This window comes from Nyctereutes procyonoides, unplaced genomic scaffold, assembly GCF_905146905.1.
Source record: "Nyctereutes procyonoides isolate TBG_1078 unplaced genomic scaffold, NYPRO_anot_genome, whole genome shotgun sequence".
Classification (NCBI taxonomy): Eukaryota; Metazoa; Chordata; class Mammalia; order Carnivora; family Canidae; genus Nyctereutes; species Nyctereutes procyonoides.
Genome location: NW_026575024.1, coordinates 29,217,549 through 29,241,029, shown reverse-complemented (window position 1 = coordinate 29,241,029; position 23,481 = coordinate 29,217,549). Strand labels below are relative to the sequence as shown.

Sequence of the window (23,481 nt, the reverse complement as noted above, 5' to 3'; positions counted from 1 at the left end):
TCTAGCTTATATGTTGGCTTTTGGGATTTGCTATCCCACGGGATTAGTTGACTCAGTTATCTTTTTGGTTCATCAGGGAAACCTTCTGTATCCCTATACTTATCTGGAATAATAACAGGGAAAGTTGTAACAACATGAAGGCTAGGAATAAAACCAAGCCTATCTCCGCTGATAGATATGACTGGGTAGCCACCTATCACCCAGGGGTCACTATCATGTGCTGGGCAGGCTCTTGTGAACAGCAGCATTTCCTCTTCAGATGATGTGATAGAAAGGCCATGCTAGGCCTGCGCACTGCCCTTCCAGAGGTTCTAACTTCTGCTCTACTCTTCTGCAGACACAGCTACCTGTGCTCTTCTGGGAGGAGTGACCTCATGTGGCCTTGCGAAGGGTGGGTGGGCGCTGGTGATCAGGTTTGTGCAGGAGACTGTGCCCCCCACACTGCACCAGCCTTTGCTGATTGGGGTCCCCTGGCTTAGAAAAAGGCAATTCATGGGGCAGAGTTTTTCTTCAGAGAATATAAATGAAGACGCATAGACCTATTAAAAGGCCAAAGACCATGAAGACATGTAGAGTTGAGTGCCAGAGAGGACACCAAGGTTAATCACACCACATACATTCCTTTGCATTTTTTATTGATATCTTTATAAGTGGGGAGCTCAGTACACACATGTAAGCTAGAGTCACAGAGGAGCAGGAGAGTTTTTCTGAGGAAGCTGAGCTCTGGGGAAAGCAAAAACAAGACCTTGAAGACTTCTCCAGCCTTACTTTACCAGTTATATGCTCTCTCTCAAGCCACACTGGCTTTTTGCTACGTTTTAGAATTCACTAGGATATTTGCTGCCTCAGGGCCTTTGCACATGCTCTTCCTTGTGTAAACTACTGTTCCCCATACTTTCAGTGGGACTGGCCATTCTCAGCATCATGTAAAGATGTTTCTATTCCATTTCCCAAAACTTTCTGTATTACCCTGTTTATGTTTTTTTGTACCACATATGACAATCTATATCTGCTTTCTACGTTTCCTTGCTTTCTCTCTAAACCCCCACAGGAAGGTAAGGAGGCACACAGTGGCCATAGGAGTTGGCTGTTTGTGTGAAGAAAATTAAAAGCTTGTAAAAAAGATGGTCATACTTACGATCTAATGACAATCATCAGGCTGTAGCCGAACACGCTGACCCCCACCATAAAGTAAGCCATGGGCAACCTGTACCTCAGCCACCCGATAGTCCTCTGGTTGTTGTAGTAGCCATAGAAGAGAGCAGAATACTTGATGTAGCCCTGTGGGACAAGTCCAGATGTGCTGGGTTTGTATGCTGAGCGCAGATAGTCATCTGATACTTTTATTTTAATGGGGATTTCTTTCTCCGAGGTTTAATAGGATTTCTTTCTCAGAGGTTTAATAGGAGAAAGGAAGAGTTCTTGGGGTTCTTGCTCTTCCTCTTACTTTCCCCAGTTGCTCCAGAGTCTCTCCATGTCTCTATATCTCTCCTTCATTCTCTTTATTCTCCATTATACAGAACACATATAAGATACAGGATGGGGAGGAGATAACATTTGGGATACAATTAGGGATAAGGGTGTGTGTGTGTGTGTGTGTGTGTGTGTGTGTGTTGTCTGTGCACACATGCATAGAGAACTCCAAATTCTTTCCCCTCACACTTCCAGGGTCTTAATTTAACATTCTGAAAGTAGGTGGGAGTCTATGAGCTTTCTCAGTACAAAACTTACAAAGAAAACAATACATTATAAGGCTCACAATCTAATCTGAATCTCAAGTTTTGGGCATTTTTTGGTTTTTAGGCATAATTGGCTTGAAGTATAATCAGTACACTTTGAGGTATAATATTAGCTTAGAATTTTAGTACTTCTTTCACATCTTTGCTGAAGAGAAAACAAGATTATTCTGGCCTCACACAGATATGTAGTTGGAAAGGGTAGGCAAATCTTAATAGCTTTTTCATATACTTAAGGCTGTTGCTTTTTTGATATGATACTTAAACTCAGTAAATAAATAGCCATCTCTGAAATATTAGTTGTAATGTGGAATCTGAATCACATAATAAACTTTTCATGTCTTGTTACATTAAAATCCACTGTACTCTCCAAAATACTGGGTAATTAAACAGAGAAAAATACTAACTTTACAGTAGAGAATTCTGGCACACACTACTTTAACCAAATGGTCACTGTTAACATTGCCAGCAATAACACGTATCAACATAATGTGACCCCAGCTTGACACCCTGAGAAGGGCACGTTATCTTTGTGGTAGACTTCCCAATAATGTCTAACCTCACTATGATTATGACAGATCATCAGATAAACCCAAATTAAGGGACATTTTCCAAAACAACTGACCAGTACTCCTCAAAAGTGTCAAAGTCACCAAAAAATAGAATTGTCATAGATTTGGGGGAGACTAAGGAGACATGACCAATGCATTATGAGATTTTAAGCTGAGTCTTGGAATAGGAAAGGACTATCAGTGAAAAAAATTGATGAAATCCAAATAAATACATTTTAGTTAATAATATTGTACCAAGGTTAATTTCTTAGTTTTGATAATTGTTCCATGGGTATATAAGATGTTATCATAAAGTGAAGCTGGGTGAGGGAATATGGGAACTATGTACTATTTATGCAACTCTTCTGTAAGTCTAAAATTATCTCAGGATTTAAAGTTTTTAAAGCTTAATTGCTCTATCTTCTACTATCAAGATACAGGATCTTTTAACCACACATAATTTTGTAACATCATGTATTGGTCAAGTGGAAAATAATGGTTCTGTGAGTTATAAAAATCTGCCAAATGTTGATACACTTCTTATGCCATTATTTAAAAATCACATTTGTTAATATCTTCATTGATTTCATCAGAAAAGCATTTAACCATTGAGAAACTACCACTGTCATGGTGATGGATGTAAGTTTTCCAAAGCTTTTATTTTAGCTGAAAAAATTAAATTTTAGAGGCACCAGGTTGGCTCAGTCAGTGTAGCATATGACTCTTGATCTTGGGGTCATGAGTTCAAGCGCCACACTGAGTGTAGAGATTACTTTAAAAAAAAAACAAACACTAAGGGTGCCTGGCTGGTTCAGTTGGTGGAGCACACAACTCTTGATCTCGCAGTTGTGAGTTCGTGCCCTCTTTGGGTGTAGAGATGACTTAAAAAACACGTAAAAAAAAGAGAGAGAAAGAAATATTTATCATTGGTGACAGCAGCAATAACAACAACAACAAAACAGAGGATTATTGTTGAATAAATTCAGTTTGCTTTGGGTAGGTAGGATGTGTTTTCAAAGGGGCCCTTGAGCGAAAATAAAGAATAAAAAATCCTTAGAGGTAGTCCATAGTAGTAGTAGTAGTATATACTACTTAGAAGTATAGTAGCTATTTGGAACATCCTTATTCCAAATGACTTGGAAAAATATTCCCACTCACTTCCACACATACCTGAAAAGTCTTGAACTTGACTATGAGTGTGATGGATGACAGCAGCAATGATTTGTTGTCTGAACCATCACAGCCTGGCCTCCCAGCCAAAGGAACTCCTTGGAGCTATGGACCAAGCCCCATAAAGGCATGGGAGTCAGGGAACTCAAAAGAGGGAGAGGGGTGTCCCAGGCTGTGTTCCGAACAAAAGCAGGAAGGCACTGGTATGTGATTCACTCAGGGACTTCCCCCAAACTTGATAAATATTAGAACATAAAGTCTGAGATAGAAATGGAGTGGGAGAGGGAGGGAGCAACCACGTGGCAAACAGTTCTTTCATAAACCTGACTCAAAACACTGAATTTTATTCTGTTGGGAATGGGAATAAATGAATACCAAAGTAGGAAAGTGACAGGGTCCAGTTTGCATTTCAGAAAGATCACTCTGGCAGCAGAAGGAATGGAGATTTTTTAGGAGCCAAGCCAAAGCAGAAAGCAGAAGATTCTAACATGTCCTGGCATGGTGGGGACATTATTCAAATAAGAGGCAAGAGAGGTAGAGAAATGGGCACCTAGTCAAGACAGAGTTAGTGGTTGACTGGTTGTTGTGGGAGGGAGGGTGGTAGTGAGGAGAGGGAGAAGTGTAGAATGACTTTCAGGTTTCACATTTGAATGATTGGGTGAATGGTGGTTCCAATAAAGAAGATGGGAAAAAACAATGTGGATTTGGCTGGGTAGATGTTGAATTTGAGGAACAGTTAGGATATTCAGTTGAGGATGCCATGCAAAGCTTGGGAATGGCTGAACTCTCAATAGCCCTGGAGTCTTAATGTGGGTATGGCAGAGAAAACCATCCTGTAGGATCACTTACATGGATCTGGTAGAGAGAAGGGAGCAGGGTGTGTGGCTGCAGAAAGGACCCATGAAAGGGACTTAGGAGGACATGGTTGGCTAGCTCATTTTGCATAGTGGGGAATGTGAGTTAAGCACTGGTTTTCCAATGTCTAAATGCAATATTTCACATTTATCCACACAAATGTTAGGCCTTGCAATCACATAATAGGAGTGCATTGGCATATTAGTGATGGTACCTCAAAATCCCAAAGGACAGAAAAATCCATGGCTTTTTCTTCCTCAGCCCGAGGCACCGTCTTTCTGGGAATACTCCCATAGGGCACACCCATCAGAACCTTGTGTAGGGACAGAAAGATAGGATGATGCGTGGAGAAGATACAAACACTTCTTTCCTTCGAAGAACGTGTCCTGCTGTTTATTCAGTTGTATTTTTTTTATTCAGTTGTATTTTTGTCCTGTAATGCTTATGACGTTCCTCACAGAAATCTTCTAATTTGTTATATTTTCCTTGGAAAATATCCCAGGCCAATACTCTGGAGACTTGGGATCTCATTCACTACAAACTTACTGTGTGACTTCACACAAGTTGCTTATTCCTCTTTCATCTCTCAATTATCATCTATAGATAGGAATGCACCTACATCTGTAATAAAATTATATCTGGGAGAATAGCGAGGAGTACTATTTAAATGCAAGTTTTTAAAAAAAGTATATTATGATAAATGCATTCTCTCTTTTTTTTCAGGGTAAAAAAAACATACTAAGATATTAATTCTCCACTGACTTTTTTTTTTTTTTTTTTTTTTTTTTTTTTTTTTTTTTTATAAATTAATTTTTATTGGTGTTCAATTTACCAACATACAGAATAACACCCAGTGCTCATCCCGTTAAGTGTACCCCTCAGTGCCCATCACCCATTCACCCCCACCCCCCGCCCTCCTCCCCCTCCACCACCCCTAGTTCATTTCCCAGAGTTAGAAGTCTTTATGTTCTGTCTCCCTTTCTGATATTTCTCACACATTTCTTCTCCTTCCCTTATATTCCCTTTCACTATTATTCATATTCCCCAAATGAATGAAAACATACACTGTTTGTCCTTCTCCGGTTACTGTGGCCAAGTTCAAAAAGGGTGTTGCCTGAGTTCTCCTCTAGGATTTTGATGGAATCTTGTCTCACATTTAGATCTTTCATCTATTTTGAGTTTATCTTTGTGTATGGTGCAAGAGAGTGGTCCAGTTTCATTCTTCTGCATGTGGATGTCCAATTTTCCCAGCACCATTTATTGAAGAGACTGTCTTTCTTCCAGTGGATCGTCTTTCCTCCTTTATCGTATATTAGTTGACCATAAAGTTCAGGGTCCACTTCTGGGTTCTCTGTTCTGTTCCATTGATCTATATGTCTGTTTTTGTGCCAGTACCACACTGTCTTGATGAACACAGCTTTGTAGTACAACCTGAAATCTGGCATTGTGATGCCCCCAGATATGGTTTTCTTTTTTAAAATTCCCCTGGCTGTTTGGGGTCTTTTCTGATTCCACACAAATCTTAAAATAATTTGTTCTAAGTCTCTGAAGAAAGTCCATGGTATTTTGATAGGGATTGCATTATACGTGTAAATTGCCCTGGGTAACATTGACATTTTCACAATATTAATTCTGCCAATCCATGAGCATGGAATATTTTTCCATCTCTTTGTGTCTTCCTCAATTTCTTTCAGAAGTGTTCTATAGTTTTTAGGGTATATTTTGAGAACCATTTGAATGGTAGATGGTTCTCCAACCTTTTATTTTCAGGTTGTAGGTGTCCTTCTAAAATGAGTCTCTTGTAGACAGCAAATAGATGGGTCCTGCTTTTTTATCCAGTCTGAAACCCTGCGCCTTTTGATGGGGTCATTAAGCCCATTCACATTCAGAGTTACTATTGACAGATATGAGTTTAGTGTCATCATGATATCTATTTAGTCCTTGTTTTTGTGGGTTGTTCCACTGAACTTCTTCTTAAAGGGGAATTTTAAGAGTCCCCCTTAAAATTTCTTGCAGAGCTGGTTTGGAGGTCACATATTCTTTCAGTTCCTGCCTGTCTTGGAAGCTCTTTATCTCTCCTTCCATTTTGAATGAGAGCCTTGCTGGATAAAGTATTCTTGGTTGCATGTTCTTCTCATTTAGGACCCTGAATATATCCTGCCAGCCCTTTCTGGCCTGCCAGGTCTCTGTGGAGAGGTCTGCTGTTACCCTAATATTCCTCCCCATGAAAGTCAGGGACTTCTTGTCTCTTGCTGCTTTAAGGATCTTCTCTTTATCTTTGGAATTTGCAAGCTGCACTATTAAATGTCGAGGTGTTGAACGGTTTTTATTGATTTTAGGGGGGGATCTCTCTATTTCCTGGATCTGAATGCCTGTTTCCCTTCCCAGATTGGGAAAGTTTTCAGCTAGGATTTGTTCAAATACATATTCTGGCCCTCTGGCCCTTTCGGCGCCCTCGGGAACCCCAATTAAACGTAGGTTTTTCTTCCTTAGACTGTCATTTATTTGCCTTAATCTGTCTTCATGGTCCCTTAATTGACTGTCTCTTTTTTCCTCAGTTTCCCTCTTTGCCATTAACTTGTCTTCTATGTCACTCACTCGTTCTTCCACCTCGTTAACTCTCGTCGTTAGGACTTCTAGTTTGGATTGCATCTCATTCAATTGATTTTTAATTTCTGCCTGATTGGATCTAAATTCTGCAGTCATGAAGTCTCGTGAGTCCTTAATGCTTTTTTCTAGAGCCAGCAGTAGCTGTAGAATAGTGCTTCTGAATTGGCTTTCTGACATTGAAGTGTAATCCAGATTTTGTAACTCTGTGGGAGAGAGGGCTGTTTCTGATTCTTTCTTTTGAGGTGAGGTTTTCCTTCTAGTCATTTTGCTCAGTGCAGAGTGGCCAAAAACAAGTTGTATTGGAACACGGGGGAGTATCACTGGTCCGTCCAGCTGGTCTTCTGGGGGAGGGGCCTGCTGTGCTGATTCTCAGGTGTTAGCACTTGGGGGAGCTGCTCTGCCCCTGCCTGCTGCCGGGCTCAGCGGGGGTTGTTTACCCCGTGGGGCCCCAGGAGGAACAGCCGCAGTTGCTATGGCAACTCTGGAAGCCTGGATTCAGCCTCTGCAGGAACTACGGGGCTCGGGGCTCTCGGCTCTTCGTCCGCAGGGCCTGGAGGCTCCGGGGCGGGGCCGCTGATCTGCTCAGCTCGGGGCAGGAGCGTCCTCGCTGTCCTGGGCCCTCCCGGCCTCTGCCTGTCCCGGGGGAGGCCGGATCCTGGGCTGTGTCCCGGCGCCCTGTGCTCCGGGGCCTGCGCTGTGGGATTCGCGCTCCCGCCCCGCAGCCCCCTCCGCGGAGCCGCCGCCCGAGCCCCTCCGAGCTGCTCCGGCCCCGCCGTGCGCGCTGCAGCCCTTAGGGAGCTCGGCGCACTCTCCCGGGGCGCAGGTGTCTGTTAGTGTCCCCGGGAGCCCGAGGGCATCCCCGCCCTCCTGGGTCCTGCTCCAACTCCCTGCGAGCCCCTTTCCGCCCGGGAAGGTTGGTGCAGCTCCTGCTCCTCCGGGACGGGGCTCTCCTGTCCTGGGGACACTCGCCCCGGCCTCAGCCCGGCTCCTCGCGGGGCCCCTCCCCCTCGGAGGCCTTTTGTTCCTTTATTTCTCTTTCCCCGTCTTCCTACCTGGATAGAAGCGCGAACTCCTCTCACTGTAGCATTCCAGCTGGTCTCTCTTTACATCTCAGGCCGAATTCGTAGATTTTCAGGATGGTTTGAAGGTTATCTAGGTAATTTGGTGGGGACAGGCGATTTGGGGACCCTGCTCTTCCGCCATCTTGCCCCTCCCCCCTCCACTGACTTTTTAAAAGATTTTATTTACTTATTGGACAGAGAGCACAAACGAGAAGCAGCAGGCAGAGGGAGAAGGAGAAGCAGGCTTCTCACTAAGCAAGGAGCCCAATGTAGGGTTTGATCTCAGGACCCTGGGATCATGACCTGAACTGAAGGCAGATTTTTAACCAACTGAGCCATCCAGGAGCCCCAATCTCCACTGATCTTAAAGTAAAACAAAAGATAGAAAAATGTAGGGTTCACTTCTTAATTTAGAAACACAAGTATTAAAAAAAAAAAGAAAAGAAACACAAGTATTTTGAGTGCCCCTGTCCTGTGTGTTTGGCTGGATTGGCCTAGGGGACTGGAGATGCCCCTCCCCACCTATGGGGTGCAGGGGCTAGCTGAAATCCTGGGTGGACCACCAGGTATGTGTGGCTGAGCAGGTGACCTCTCTGGGGAAGAATTGGCATTGTCCTTGCCTGAAGTGTGAGAAATGTGAAAAGATGCTGACATTAGGGAGCCATATTGAGCATGAAGGCAAGCCCTACTGCAATCATCCCTGCTATGCCACCATGTTTGACCCAAAGGCTTTGGCTGGGGTGGAGTTGAGAGTCACACTTTCAGGGAAACCCAGGTTCTGGAAACAATATCCCTGGCTGCCCATTAGACCACTGCCCTTCTGGCTGATTCCCGGCCTTATCCCCAGGCACCTGGGCCTCCTCTGTAGACTCCCATGCTCTCAGTAAAGCCGAACACTCAGAAAAAAGGAAAAAAAAAGAACACAAGTATTTTGGTTCCATTCTTTGTCCCGAACTATTTGGGCAAAGGATGGGAGTATAGAATTTAAAATAAATGACTGATTCTTTGTAAAATGGAGTGCATTTGATTAATATAAATGAGAATGGTGGTCATGATAAGCCTTAACACTATCTAAAGATATAAGAAGCTCTTGGCTTACCTCTGGGATGATAACTAGACCAAATATTAAGCCAAAAAGGACAAGGTTAACTCCATACATCCATCGGAGAAAGATGAAATATGATGCCACTGAAGAACCAAAATGACCTGGCATAAGAAAAGATGGCAGGGTTTAAACCTTATGGAAAGAGGAAGGTAGCAGTACTGACTACTTTATGTATGTGATGGATTCAGTTTTCACAACAATCTGTGGAATGGATATTTCAGATAAATAACCTGAGGCTCTGTGGTGTTAACCAATCTATCTATGCTCTCACAATCAGGAAATGAAGAAACAAAATTTAAATCTTGGTCTGACTAGTTCAAAGTCCATTCTGTTTTCTAATACAACCTATGAAATAACCTGATCAGTTGGTCAGGAACACAATGCAAGCCCTTGGAAACTCTTTTATAAACCAGTTAAAAATGGTGACACCAGAACACTCACTTTCAATGTCCTTGATCTTCATTTCCCAGGGTATACACTGAGTCTTGAAATTATCGAAGTCTCTCTTAAACTTGACCCACTTCTGAAATTAAACAGATAATACACTCAGTTCATTAACAACCTGCTTTGGGGCCTGGAGGAACACATTGGAGGAACATGTTAATGCTGTCAACACCAAAGTCAGGAGCAGAGTGAGAGAGAAGCCAGGGCAGCATAATGCCTTGTCTTTGTCTGCAGTGCTGATAAAAATTCATGTTTAGATAGTTTATATATGAACTTAGGAATTGTATATATAATTTATGTTGGGGGATCAAGTTGGGTTAGCAACCTCTGATACAACATTTTTTTTTTATCTTAAAACAAAAATTCGGGCACCTGGGTGGCTCAGTGGTTGAGCGTCTGCCTTTGGCTAAGGTCATGATCCCAGGGTCTTGGGATCGAGTCCTACACTGGGCTCCCTACAGGGAGTCTGCTTCTTTCTCTGCCTAGGTCTCTGCCTCTCTTTCTGTGTCTCTCATGAATAAATAAATAAAATCTTTAAAAAACCAAAAATTCAAGGGGAAAAAGAAATCTCACGACCTTTACATCCACGTTTGGCAGACAGCTAAGTGCCCAAATCTGATAGGAACTGTATTCAACTGCAGTGCTGGTGGAATTGGAAGAACCTCAACCCATGGTTTCCATTCTCCTAGTGAAACAACAGCTTGTTTTTTTTTGTAGTTGTTGTGTTGTTTTTAATTTTTTTCTGTAAATAGGAAGGCATTTTGCTCCTTTCCATGGTCTGTTCCCAGCTCCAACACTTAGAGTTTATATCATTCAGAAGCCTGAGTAGCTGTCTGCCTGCTGATTGGATGAAAATCTGTCAATTCTCAAGGGGCTGCTCTCCAACAACCTCACTCTCTGGAAATAAATCCATTTGTAATTAAAAAATAAAAAACTCATTTGGTTGGATAAAAACAGTGGAAAAGAGATAGTAGAGAGGAGATCCTAAGGTCAGTTTCTATTATTACAAAGATCACCTAAGAACTTATTCATAAAAGGAGTTTTCCCATGTTTAAATTCACTAAAGAATCAAAAGGAAAATTTATCTGAAGGAATCTGATGTGTTTCCAGACCTGCAGGCTTTGAATGTATCCTGATGGGATGATTGCTGCACAAAGAAGGAAGTTAGCTGTTGAAGAGGGTGGTGGTCACAGATGCAACAGAGAGGAGGAGCCCATGAGCCAATGCCTGGTTGATAATAATGGCAAAGGTATCCCTAAAACAGGAAGGGATGTGGAGAATAGCAGGTGGTGGTCATTGGGCATTCCAGTCCCACTGCTTTGTTTACCTTCCCTAGCTCTGATTCCATGCTCAAAATTTATTTTTGGCATATTAGGCTTTCTGTGTAAGACTGTCTATAAGGAAAGCATTGCCCATCACCTGGGCTGTCAGTATTTTGGTTTCTATGACAGTGATTTGTGGTTGCAAGTTGATAGATCGGAAATGGGATTGTGGTTTAGCTACCCACATAAGTAACTCTACTATCAGAAGTAAAAGGCACTGCTGATGTGAAGTCTTCACATTTCCAGTTCTCTTATCAGTTATTTCTCCTTGTAAATTAATAATCCAGCATCTGGTTTTACCTATCAGTCTCAGAAGCTTTATTAATATGAATCCTCCCCGGAGAGATGGATCCCCTGTCAGGGTGCTGATAAAATCAGTACAGAATATACACTTGCAAGGCTGAGGGGCAAGACGGGTAATGATCATTGCTAAGGGAGGCCCCCGGGGACAGTCTCCAAGTTAACTTAGTCGATCACTTGGCAACCATCTGATAGCTCCTCAAGGCTGTGGGCATCTTGGCCTGAAAAGTGATGCCCTGGAGGTGGGGCAGAGGACAAGAAGGCCATGGTGAAGCTCCATATTGTAGCTCTTATATCTCATTAGTTTAGAGAATCAGAAGACTGGGATGGGATGTGGCCAGGAGAAGACACCCCCTCCCACAACCCTTCCTCAGAGCCACATGAAATGGTAGCTGTGGTCCAAGGACTGGGATATTATATGAGAATGTTGTCTTGTTCTCCAGCTGGATACAGAAAAAGGATTTCAAATAGTGGATGAACAAGACATGGACAAGCTACACATTCTGTGGATGAAATCCAGATCTGAATGACTAAGACAGCCACTGAGGTCTGAGAAATAGTATTGCAGAACAAGGAAAAGGGGATATGACTCTTTGGAATTTTTGACAAGCATTTAGGTCCTCATAACTCATGTTTTGAGAAATTATTCAGCATTCTTAATAGGATACAAGAAATATGGTTTCTAGGTAAAAGAGAACATTTGGGATTTTAAAAAGAATATAAGTAGAGCATGGAAGGGTTCAAGGTAGCTAAAAGCTCAGCAACATCAAAGGAAAATAAGCATTATAGGTAATAAAGATTATAATTGAAACAGAAGAGAATGGATTCAATGATATTGGGAATAAACCTGAGAAATTTCTGAGAATGCAAAGAGAGAAAACAAAGAATTTTAAATAATGAAGGAAGATAAACACAGAAGAGGATCAACAGCCATCCTTCTCCTAAGGAAGAAGCTAGAACTATTTGCTAAACAGAATCATTTATTAAAGATATATTTGAAGAGCACATTCCTCATTTGGAGCAAAAAAAAAACCCTAAGTGTGCAGTTCGGTTGTAGTTTCTAGATAAAATTAATAAAATGACACATAGATTGCTGTCAGGCAAGTCAACCTGAAAAAAAAGGTATTGGGAATAAAAAAGACTCAAATCCAACATGTACAGAAAGTAATTCCTCAAATTATGGGAACACCATCTGCAACTTTTTGATGATACATATGATCTTAATGAAATGATTGAGTTTTGGCAAGAATATGAAATATTCAAATGGCCCCAAGAAAAAGTTAAAACTCAAATGAACCAATGAACATGGAATCCATGAAAAAACTTTCAAGGTGTTATATAAAAAATGGATGATTTATCAAACCATGTGTCCTGATTTGGGGCTTGGGAAATAAGATCTCAGTGCTTTAATCTCATCAGTTTTGTTAGTTTATAGTTCTTCACCAGAGAGGAAGTGAGTCTCAAATACACTGATGCTCTCACAGATAAATGTAGAGAAATTGACAGGAGACAGTTGGTTTGCATTCCTAGACAAATCAGTTGCTCAGCCGGACCTCACACTGAGGATTCTGGGGGAGCTGGACACTGATGCAGAGGCTGGGCAGGTGCCTGTGATGGTCATCCGGGTTCAGAGGGTGAACAAGCCCTCCTGAGGGATTGCTGCCTCTCTACCACCCACCTTAGCCACCAGCATCCTATAGGCATAGAGTCGCTTGCCTTTCCCCTTTCCCAAGGCTCCTTCATACTTCTCCACAAATTCTTGGGCCTCCCTGGTTAGGAAAAAAAAAGGAAGTTAGAGGGAGAACTTCAATTAACACCAGACCAAAAGAAATCTGAACTATGAGAGCATATATGTTGCTAAAAGTCTTTTTTTTTCCTCTCTAAAAGTCTTAAGTGTTTTCATACCCCTAGTTAGAATATAAGCTCCATGAAGGCAGGGCATTTTGTCTGTTTTGTTCATTGAAGTTTCCTAAATGCTAAGAATGGTGCTTAGTACATGGCAGGCACCTCTGGTGACATGCCCCTGAATGGCAAAAGGGACTTTGCAGATACAATTAAGATTCCAGAATTTAAAATGGGAGATTATCCTGGATTTTCTGGAAGGGCCCAGAGTAATCACATGATCACATGAGCCCTTAAACACAGAAGAAGAAGAAGAAGAAGAAGAAGAAGAAGAAGAAGAAGAAGAAAAGAAGAAGAAGAAGAAGAAGAAGAAGAAGAAGAAAAGAAAAGAAAGAAAAGGAAGGAAGGAAGAAAGAAAGAAAGAAAAGAAAGAAAGAAAAAAAAGAAAGAAAAAAAAAAGAAAGAAAGAAAGAAGAAAGGGAAATCAGAGAAATTAAAAGCAAGAGATTTCTTGACCCTCTGTTGCTGGGGGCCCTCAAGAGGAAACCAACAGAAGGAAGTGAATTCTGCCAAAATCCAGCAAGCTTGGAAGAAGACCTCTAGCCCCACATGGGAACCTCAGCCTTGCGAACACCTTGATTTTAGCTGAGTGAGACCCTGAGCAGAGAATCCAGCCAGGCCACCCCGGACTTCTGACCAGCAGCACTGTGAACGGAGAAGTATTATCTGTTTTTTTTTTAAAGATTTTATTTATTGTTCATGATAGACATAGAGAGAGAGGCAGAGGGAGAAGCAGGCTCCTGGCGGGGAGCCCGATGTGGGACTCCATCCCAGGACCCCAGGATCACACCCTGAGCAGAAGGCAGACGCTCAACCCAGGTGGCCCGAGAAGTATCGCCTTAAATAGTTACCTTTGTGGCAATTTGTTGCAGCAGCAATAGAAACAAACACAGCAAAACAGATGAAGGGGATTAAGTGGTAAAAAATTTCAGTTATAAAATAAATAAGTCACAGAGATGTAAAGTGCAGTCTAGGGAATATAGTCAATAATATTGTAATAACGTTGTATGGTGACAGATGGTAGCTAGACTTATCGTGGTGAGCACTGTGTCATGTATATACACATCGAATCATGCTGTTGTACACCTGAAACGAATATAATATTGTATGTCAACTCTACTTCAGTAAAAAAAAAAAGAAAGAAAATGAATACAGCATTCAGTAGACATTTGTGGACTGCATGAATGTTGAGTGAGGGAGTGAATCTCCACGGAAGGTTGGATGAGAAATCCACGGATCAGTTTGTCTATTAAGTATTCTGGGGAGTGTGCTGGGGCTGGTGAGAACTGGCTCCTGAGAACCCAGTGTTAAATATTCAGGAACTTGGCCATCCAGCTGTTAAACTGTTGGTAGCTTGAAATTGGCCACGGTGGGAGTATTTAGACCGTGGAAATCAGCAAATGCTGCAAATCTGGGCCTTTCCATCCCAGCCCCCAGACAGCCAGTTTTTCAGCACTGGATAGAGCCACACAAATGGAGGAGGAACGAAGTCCATCTCAGCGTGGCCGGAAGGCGGCGTTGTGGAGCTGTGTTGTGTGTCTAGCTGATGCAGCTGCGCCCCCACCATTTGCTGTACAATACCTATCTCACCTCCAAAGTGCAAGTGCAGGCAGACGACAAGAGTCAAAGTCACATTCTAACCTCAGGTGAATCTTGAAGCTGGTTTTATTCGGATATCTCCATATTAATAAGGCTGACTGTCTGAAGCTGGTTTTATTCGGATGTCTCCATATTAATCAGGCTGACTGTCTAGCTCTTGAGCCTGGGGTGAAAAACTGGTCTGTATGGGATTAAGGCTCCTTAATGAGATCAGCTCCCTGTTCCCCCCTGAGGCAGGACATGTCCTGGCAGTTAGTTATCTGTGGCTACCAACTTAGCCATCACACAAAAAAATGTTTTCATGAAATTTGTATTTTTGTTCTTTTCCTGTATTTTATATGTGAGCAGAGGCTCATAAGCACTTAGAGTTTGTGGGTGTAAATGTGCCAGGTCTTGGGGCACCTGAGTGGCTCAGTCAGTTAAGAGTCTGACTCTTGGTTTTGGCTCAGGCAGTGATCTCAGAGGCCATGGGATGGAACCCCACCTCATCGGGCTCTGTGCTCAATGGGGAGTCTGCTTGGAGATTCTCTTCCTCTGTCCCTCACCCCAGTCTCTCTCTCTAGAATAAAGAAATAAATCTTTAAATGTGCCAGCTTTTAAGATTTGGGGACTTCAATTGAGAATTCTTGAAAGTAAGAGCCAGCTCTTGTTTCTGAGCCATTGGGCTGGACAGCAAATGCTTCTTTTCTTGATGTCCAAATTCTGTGTCTAGATGCCCAGATCCCTCAGGAGAACAGAGTGCTGTGCCCACTACTGGATGCAAATCCCAAGGACCATTCACTATGAAAAGCTGCCCTTGTTTAAGAATTTTGGTGGGGGTCCTGGGTGGCTCAGTGGTTGAACGTCTGCCTTTGCCTCAGGTTATGATTTTTGCAGCAAGCTCCTTTTTTTTAAAATTTTTTTTATTTATTTATGATAGTCACAGAGAGAGAGAGAGAGGCAGAGACATAGGCAGAGGGAGAAGCAGGCTCCATGCACCGGGAGCCTGACGTGGGATTCGATCCCGGGTCTCCAGAATTGCGCCCTGGGCCAAAGGCAGGCGCCAAACCGCTGCACCACCCAGGGATCCCTGCAAGCTCCTTTTTAAACATGTTGCCTATAATCCAGAGAGTATTTGGTTTATGGAAACCCTGGCTCCTGCCCTGTACTTCCTTTTTTTTTTTAATTTTTATTTATTTATGATAGTCACACACACACACACAGAGAGAGAGAGAGAGAGAGACAGAGACAGAGGCAGAGGCAGAGACACAGGCAGAGGGAGAAGCAGGCTCCATGCACCGGGAGCCCGACGTGGGATTCGATCCCGGGTCTCCAGGATCAGCCCTGGGCCAAAGGCAGGCGCTAAACCACTGCGCCACCCAGGGATCCCCCCTTTTTCTTTTTTAAGATTTTATTTATTCTGAAAGAGAGAGAGAGAGAGAGAGAGAGAGAGAGAGAGGCAGAGACACAGGTAGAGGGAGAAGCAGGCTCCATACAGGAAGCCCCACGTGGGACTTGATCCCAGGTCTCCAGGATCACACCCCGGGCTGCAGGAGATGCTAAACCGCTGCGCCACTGGGGCTGTCCTGCCCTGTACTTCCTGATGTAAATCTTACTTCTGTCAGGTGCTTCTGTTCCCCCTTGTCACCAAGTGTCCTTTGAAAAGGGAACTTCCTGTAAACTTGCCTCTCTTTTTTCCTCATACCAGATGGTGTGTGATAAATGCAGTGAAATAGCAAAAGAGGAAGGATCTGTTGTTTTGAGGAAGCTTTTAGGGGTGTGGATCTCAAGTTCACTTTTGGTAGGTGATGATTAACCCCTTAGGCCCCTCCAGCACTCAGCAGAGGAAGAAGTTATTGAAGAAAGGGCTTTCATGTGCAGGCACACCACAGACAGCACTTCAGAATCCCCCCACATTTGCTTCCTGGAAGATCCTTCTTGTGAATAAAATGGCCCAAACCAGTTTGGAAAACACGAATCAGGGTGGCTAGCCATGGCTTCTGGGAGGGAAGGAGGTATATTGTATGGCTTTTAGTGCCAGAGCGCAGGCAGGATTCTGTGGCAGTTTTCATCTAGAAATGAGGGTGATATGAGAATCAAGTGTGTGAATGCATGCAGCGTGAGTATAGCGACTTCATTTGACAGCCAGTCGCCCTTTCCCCTTCTGAGGAAGCAGTAGCTCCTAGGGTGGGCAGCTGGTAAGACTCTGCTAGTTCAGGGGCTTAGTGTGAGGAGGCCTCTGCCTCCCCAGGTGCCTGGACAAGGGGGTTGGTAACATGATCTTTCACAACAGGAATGCTCTGAAGTTGACCCGTGGCATCTCTCAGAAACATTATATGCTTCCAAAAACTCCTCCCTGGTGAAGGCATTCAGATTCGAATCACACTTAATTTAGAGATTTGAGGTAAAAATAGACACAGGGTAGCTCTGTGTGTGATGGCATCCTCACAGAATGTTGCTGTCCCATACAGGACACTACGAGAGAGAATCGTAGCCAGCCTGAAATCTAGAAGACACATGGAAGGGGGAAGGAAGCATTGATTGCTAAAAGGAGGTGGCTAGGGGCTGGAGGTGGCCACAGGTTGAAGGTGGTCTGGGCCATGCTGGTTTGGCATCTCCTTTTGTCCCCAGGCAACTTCCACTTTTAGTTGTGGAGACAATGGCCAAATAAATGCTGAGTTCACACTAAATAGAAATTCAGATCAGGGATCCCTGGGTGGTACAGAGGTTCAGCACCTGCCTTTGGCCCAGGGCGTGATCCTGGAGACCCAGGATCGAATCCCGCGTCGGGCTCCCAGTGCATGGAGCCTGCTTCTCCCTCTGCCTGTGTCTCTGCCTCTCTCTCTCTCTCTCTGTGTGTGACTATCATAAATAAATAAAAATTTTTAAAAAAATTCAGATCAGCCAGGTGAGGCATCTGCTCTAGAGACCTCACTGAATCAACCCAAGGGCAGTGAGGCTAACCAAGCATAGGTTGTAGTTCAAAATACGTTAGCAAATTATTCTTCTTCCCTTTAAAATGGAGAACTGGGTACTCGGGTGGCTCAGTTGGTTAACTGTCTGACTCTTGACAGAGTCAAAGCCTGACTGCATCAGGCTCCTTGCTCAGCATGGAGTTTGCTTGTCCTTGTCCCTCCACTTCTCTCTTGCTCTCTCTCTTTCTCAAATAAATAAATAAATAAATAAATAAATAAATAAAATCTTAAAAAAAAATGGAGAACCAAATTCTCCTCCCCTTGCATGTGGGCCAGACTTAGTGACTTGTTTCCAATGAATAGAAAGTGGTAGAAGTGACATTTTATGACTTCTGAGACTAGGACATAAAAGGTATTGTGACTTTCTCCTTGAATACATCCTCTTAAGCCAGCTGCTATGTCGTGAGGATACTCAAGCAGCCAATGGAGAGAAACTGAGGCCTCTTTCTTTTTTTTAAAGATTTTATTTATCCATGAGAGACAGAGAGAGAGAGAGAGGCAGAGACACAGGCAGAGGGAGAAGCAGGCTCCATGCAGGGAGCCCAACGTGGGACTCAATCCCGGGACACCAGGATCCCCCCTGAGGCTGCTTTCTAACCACCAACATCAACTTGTTATCCATGTGAGTGAGCCACCTTGGAAGTGGATTCACCAGCACCAGTCAAGCCTTCAGATGACTGCAGCCCTGTCCAACATCTTGACTCAACCTTATGAGAGACTCTAAGTCAGAACTGCCCAACTAAGTTGCTCCTGAATTTCTGACCCATAGGAGAGAGTAAATTTTCATTACAGTTTTAAATTACTAAGTTTGGGTTAATTTATTACACATCCCTAGATAATATACTGTAGAACCCAAAACAGTGCTTATACATTTAGGTTTACTATGTCTTTCTCTTGATGGATTGATACTTCTATCATTCTATAATGTTCCTTTCTGTCCCTGTTAATTTCCTTTACTCTGAAATCAACTTTATCTGATATTTATGTAGCCTCTTCTACTGTTATTTTGGTTAATGTTTGCATGATATATGTGTATTTTTGTCATTTTTGTACTCTCAACCTATATATATCATTATAATTAAATTGGATTTCTTGTGGACCATATGCAATTAAGTCATTTAAAAAAATTACTTTAAAAAAATAAAAAATAAATAAATAATTACTTTGCCAGTCTGTTTTTAAAATTAGTATATTTAGACCATTTACATTTAATGTAATTATTAATATATTACAATTCAAACCTACCATTTCATCTTTTTTTGTTTTATGTTTGTCCTCTATGTTTTTCATTTCTGTTTTCCTTTTTCCTACAGGTTACTTGAATATTTTTTAGGATTCCACTTTGGTTTGTCTATGATGCTTTTTAGTGTTATCTCTTTGTATGACCTTTTCAGTAGTTGCTCTAAGTATTACTATATATTACCATATCATGTAATATGCAATCTAAGATGTGTGTGTGTGTGTGTGCATGTGTGTGTGTATTCAAAGTCTACTGGTGCTGACATTTTACTAGGTAAAGTGTAGAAGTGTTACCTACTTTTACATCCTTTTAACCTCCCATTTATAATTGTCTTAAATATTTTCCCTTCACTCATTGAGAACCACATTAGATGGTGTTATAATTTCTTCTTCAACTGTCAAACATAATTTTAAATACTCAAGAGGAGAAGGAAAATCTATGACAGTTTCCAATATTTTTGCTCTTACCCTGTTCTTCCTTCCTGATGTTCCAAGAGTCTTTCTTTTATCATTTCCTTTTTTGTTAAAAGAATTTACCTTAGTCATTCTTTTAGGGTAGGTTTGCTGATAACAATTCTTTTAGGTTTCCTTCATCTGAGAATGTCTTGATTTCTTCTTCTTCTTTTTAAAGATTTTATTTATTTATTTGAGAGAGAGACAGAGAGAGAGCATGAATAGGGAGAGGGGCAGAGGGACAAGCAGACTCCTCACTGAGCATGGAGCAGGTTGCATGGGGTTTGATTCCAGAACCCTGAGATCATGATTGGAGCCACTCAGGCTCCCTGATTTCTTCTTATTCTTAAAGGATATTTTTGGGGCTATAGAATTCTGGGCTGACAATTCTCTTATTTAGCACTTGAAAAATTGTTGTGCCACCTTCTGTCCTCCAGGGCTCCTAGCAAGAAATTTGGTGTCATTCTAATTGTTTTCCCTTACAGGTTTCTCTCTGACTGCTGGTAAGAAATGTGACTATGGTGTCTTGACATGAATTACTTTGGTTCATCCTGTATAGGGTTTAGTTTTCTCAAATCTGTAAGTTTTGCCAAATTTGAGAAATTTTTAGTCACTCTTTTATTTTCTAAGTTTTTATTTATTTATTCATGAGAGACATACAGAGAGAGGCAGAGACACAGGCAGAGGGAGAGCTCATGGGGAACCTAGTGTGGGATCCCAGGACCCTGAGATCATGACCGAGCCAAAGGCAGACGCTCAATCACCGAGCCACCCAGGTGCTCATTATTAGACATTATTTCTTGGAAGACCTTTTCAGCCCCATCTGCTTTCTTCTCTTTTTTGGGACTCCTCCCCCTATCCTCTCATATCCAGGGCAAGGGATGTGGAAGAGACATTAACATTAGAGCATTTATTATAGTCCCACATGTCCCATTCATTTTTCTCACAGATTGTTTTCTCTCTATTGTTCAAATTGGTTAATTTCTCTTGTTCTATTTTCAATTTCATTGATTCTTTGCTCTCTCCATGCTGCTGTTGAGATCACTCATTCAGTTTTTTAGATTTTAGTTGTATTTTTTACTTCTAAAATTTTTCTTTCTTTTTTCTTTTTTTCTTCTTTCTTTCTTTTCTTTCTTTCTTTCTTTCTTTGTTTCTTTCTAGATTTTTATGTATTTATTCATGAGGGACACACAGAGAGAAAGAGGTAGAGACACAGGCAGAGGAAGAAGCAGGCTCCATAAAGGGAGCCTGATGTGGGATTCAATCCCAGGACTCTAGGATCACGCCCTGGGCTGAAGGCAGGCGTTAAACCACTGAGCCACCCAGGGATTCCAACTTCTAAAATTCCTGTTGTTCTTCTTTAGATCTTCTATTTCTTTTGTTAGACTTTCTTTTTTTTAAGATTTTATTTATTTATTCATGAGATACATATATATATAGAGAGAGGAAGAGACACAGGCAGAGGGAGAAGCAGGCTCCATGCAGGAAGCCTGACGCGGGACTTGATCCTGGGTCTCCAGGATCCCACCCTGGGCCAAAGGCAGCACTAAACCGCTGAGCCACCGGGGCTGCCCTGGACTTTCTATTTCTTCATTAGTTTCATGTGTTCATAATTGCTCAGGGAAGCACTTTTATGATAGTTTCTTTAAAATCTTTGCCAGGTAATTCTATCATCTATGTCATCTTGGTGTTAGCATCTTTAGTTGTCTTTTATCATTCAGCTTAAGATCTTCCTGGTTCTTGGTAGGATGAGTGACTTTCAGTTGAATATTGGACACTTTGGGTATTATATTTAAATGGATTATTATTTAAATGGTTGTTTAAATCTTGTTTAAATGGATCTTGTGTAAATCTTCTGCTTTAGCAGGCCGCCTCTGACATGGCTTCTATGGGTGAAAAGGATGCTGTCTGGTTACTTCCAGGTGGAAGTCCATGTTCTTTACTGGCCCTCTTTGGCACCTGAGGCTGGGTAGAAACTCTTCATTACTGCTGAGCAGGGATGGGAGTTCAGGCTTCCAATCAGGTTCTTCTCATATCTTCCTGGCTAGGAGGGATGCCTTGCTTCTGTCAGGTGGTGGTGAAAGTCTAGACTCCCCATGTGGCCTCCACAGACACCCAAAGGAGAGGGAGGGCTCATGACTGCCTGGTGGGGATGAAAGTCCATACTAACCACTCAGCCTCCTCTGATACTACCCTGGTGGGGGCATCAGGGGCACCAGTTATAACCTGGCAAGGGAGGTAATCTAGGCTTCCTCACTTTGCTTTTGCTGCCAGGGATGGGGATGGGGCTGCTTTCTGTTTGTGGGGCTTGGCTAGAGTAAAATTGCTATTGCCTATGACTTTGCCATCTTGACAGACTATCCCTTTCCTGGGCCTTTGGCTAGAGAGAGCTGAATTTTCTTTCTTTTTTTTTTTAAATTTTTATTTATTTATGATAGGCACACAGTGAGAGAGAGAGAGGCAGAGACACAGGCAGAGGGAGAAGCAGGCTCCATGCACCGGGAGCCCGACGTGGGATTCGATCCCGGGTCTCCAGGATTGCGCCCTGGGCCAAAGGCAGGCGCCAAACCGCTGCGCCACCCAGGGATCCCGAGAGCTGAATTTTCTTGAGGTATTTTTTAGTCTGTTTCTGTCCATGTTTCTGGGTGGCCAGAAATATAGGGCAAGAAGAAAACCCCAGAACTCAGTGCCCTATCAATTCTCTGTCATGAGGTCTTTAACCAGACCATTTTCTTCTTTCCACTTTTCTGAGTCTTCTTATGTTTGCTTTACAGGTAATGTCCAGGGTTTTAGTTGTAGTTAGTGGGAAGAATTGGCAGAAGCAGGTCTACTGCCTCTTTCTGGAAGTGGAATTCTTCCGATTTCTCTGAAGAAAATAGGCAATTTGGTTAATTTTCTAAGATATCATCTGATAAAGCTGAGGGACACATCTGATTAATTCTATGGTTGAAGCAAACGTGGGATGCCTGGTGGCTCAGCAGTTGGGCGTCTGCTTTTGGCTCAAGGCGTGATCCCATGGTCCCAGGATCAAGTCCCACATCGGGCTCCCTGCATAAGGCCTGCTTCTCCTTCTGCCTGTGTCTCTGGCTCTCTCTCTCTGTGTCTCTCATAAATAAATAAATAAAATCTTAAAAAAAATAAAAGCAAACATCCCTGATGCATGGGTCCTAAAAGGCAGAGACTGACTAGTGCCAAAGCTGCCCAGAGGTGGCAGAGGCATGAGCACAGGCTTGGGCCAGTTCACCACTGTTTTGTTCTTTATGCGTTACTATTCCTTCTTCGGTTGTCACAACAACCATGCCCAGGTCAGCCAGCTGTCCGAATGGGTCGGAGGCTGAGGTCTCCACACTATTGCTTCTGAAAAAGGATTTATCAGTGCCTGGGTGGCTCAGTTGGTTAAATGTCCAACTCTTAATTTTTGCTCAGGTCATGATCTCAGGGTCATGAGATTGAGCCCCACATCAGGCTCCGACCGAGCTCAGTGAGTTGGCTTGAGATTCTTTCTCTCTCTCCCTCTGTAACCACCCACCCCTGCAAAATAAATAAATAAAATATTAAAAATAAAAAAGGAAGATGTACTCTGGGAATGCTATCTGCAATGAAAAACCTCACTGCCAGAGAGGGAAATCATAGAGGATGCAAAGGGATTCATTCTAGAATGTTTAGTAACTCTAGAGAAAGAATTACAAATGAAGAGCACAGGTACTGGAGCCAGAATCCCTGAGTCCAAATGCCAACCAGGCCACTTAACTCACCTTGCAAACCTGGAGCAAATTACTTAATTGCTCTGTGTCTCAATGTGTTCTTTAGTAAATTTGGGACAACAGTAATAGTCCCTATATCACAGGGTGGCTGTAGGATTAAATGGGCTGTGACACACCAGCACTCAGAACAGTGTCTGGCACACAGGGAGTGCTCAGTAAGTGGTGGCAATACTAAAAAGAGAAATAATAAAAAGAATAGTAAAAGATGAATTAGACACAGCTCTGCAGACAAGAGTGTCCAGTCGAGGGGGATGCTCAATTGGAGCATTCAGTGCCAGGGGGATCAGAGGGGCAGTAAATAGCTGGGTCTGAATGTGAGGAGGGCCATGGGGCTTCCCTGCAGGGGGAGCACTTGGCCTGAGTCTTACAGGGTCTGTGGGAATCAGCCAGGTGGGCCGGCAGAAAGCAGAGATCTA

The 23,481-nt window shown here is 42.7% G+C and overlaps 1 protein-coding gene across 1 annotated transcript in view; it reads right to left on the bottom strand.

Moving 5' to 3' along the window:
• The window catches only part of TMC2 (transmembrane channel like 2), a 67,648-nt gene that overhangs the window by 27,611 nt on the left and 16,556 nt on the right, over positions 1–23,481 (bottom strand). The window contains exons 4-8 of the mRNA XM_055344698.1: positions 12,833–12,923; positions 9,530–9,611; positions 9,083–9,189; positions 4,527–4,625; positions 1,139–1,281 (exon numbers count right to left, since the gene is read on the bottom strand). Coding sequence (XP_055200673.1) covers positions 1,139–1,281; positions 4,527–4,625; positions 9,083–9,189; positions 9,530–9,611; positions 12,833–12,923 — 522 coding nt within the window. The remainder of the gene's footprint in view (positions 1–1,138; positions 1,282–4,526; positions 4,626–9,082; positions 9,190–9,529; positions 9,612–12,832; positions 12,924–23,481) is intronic.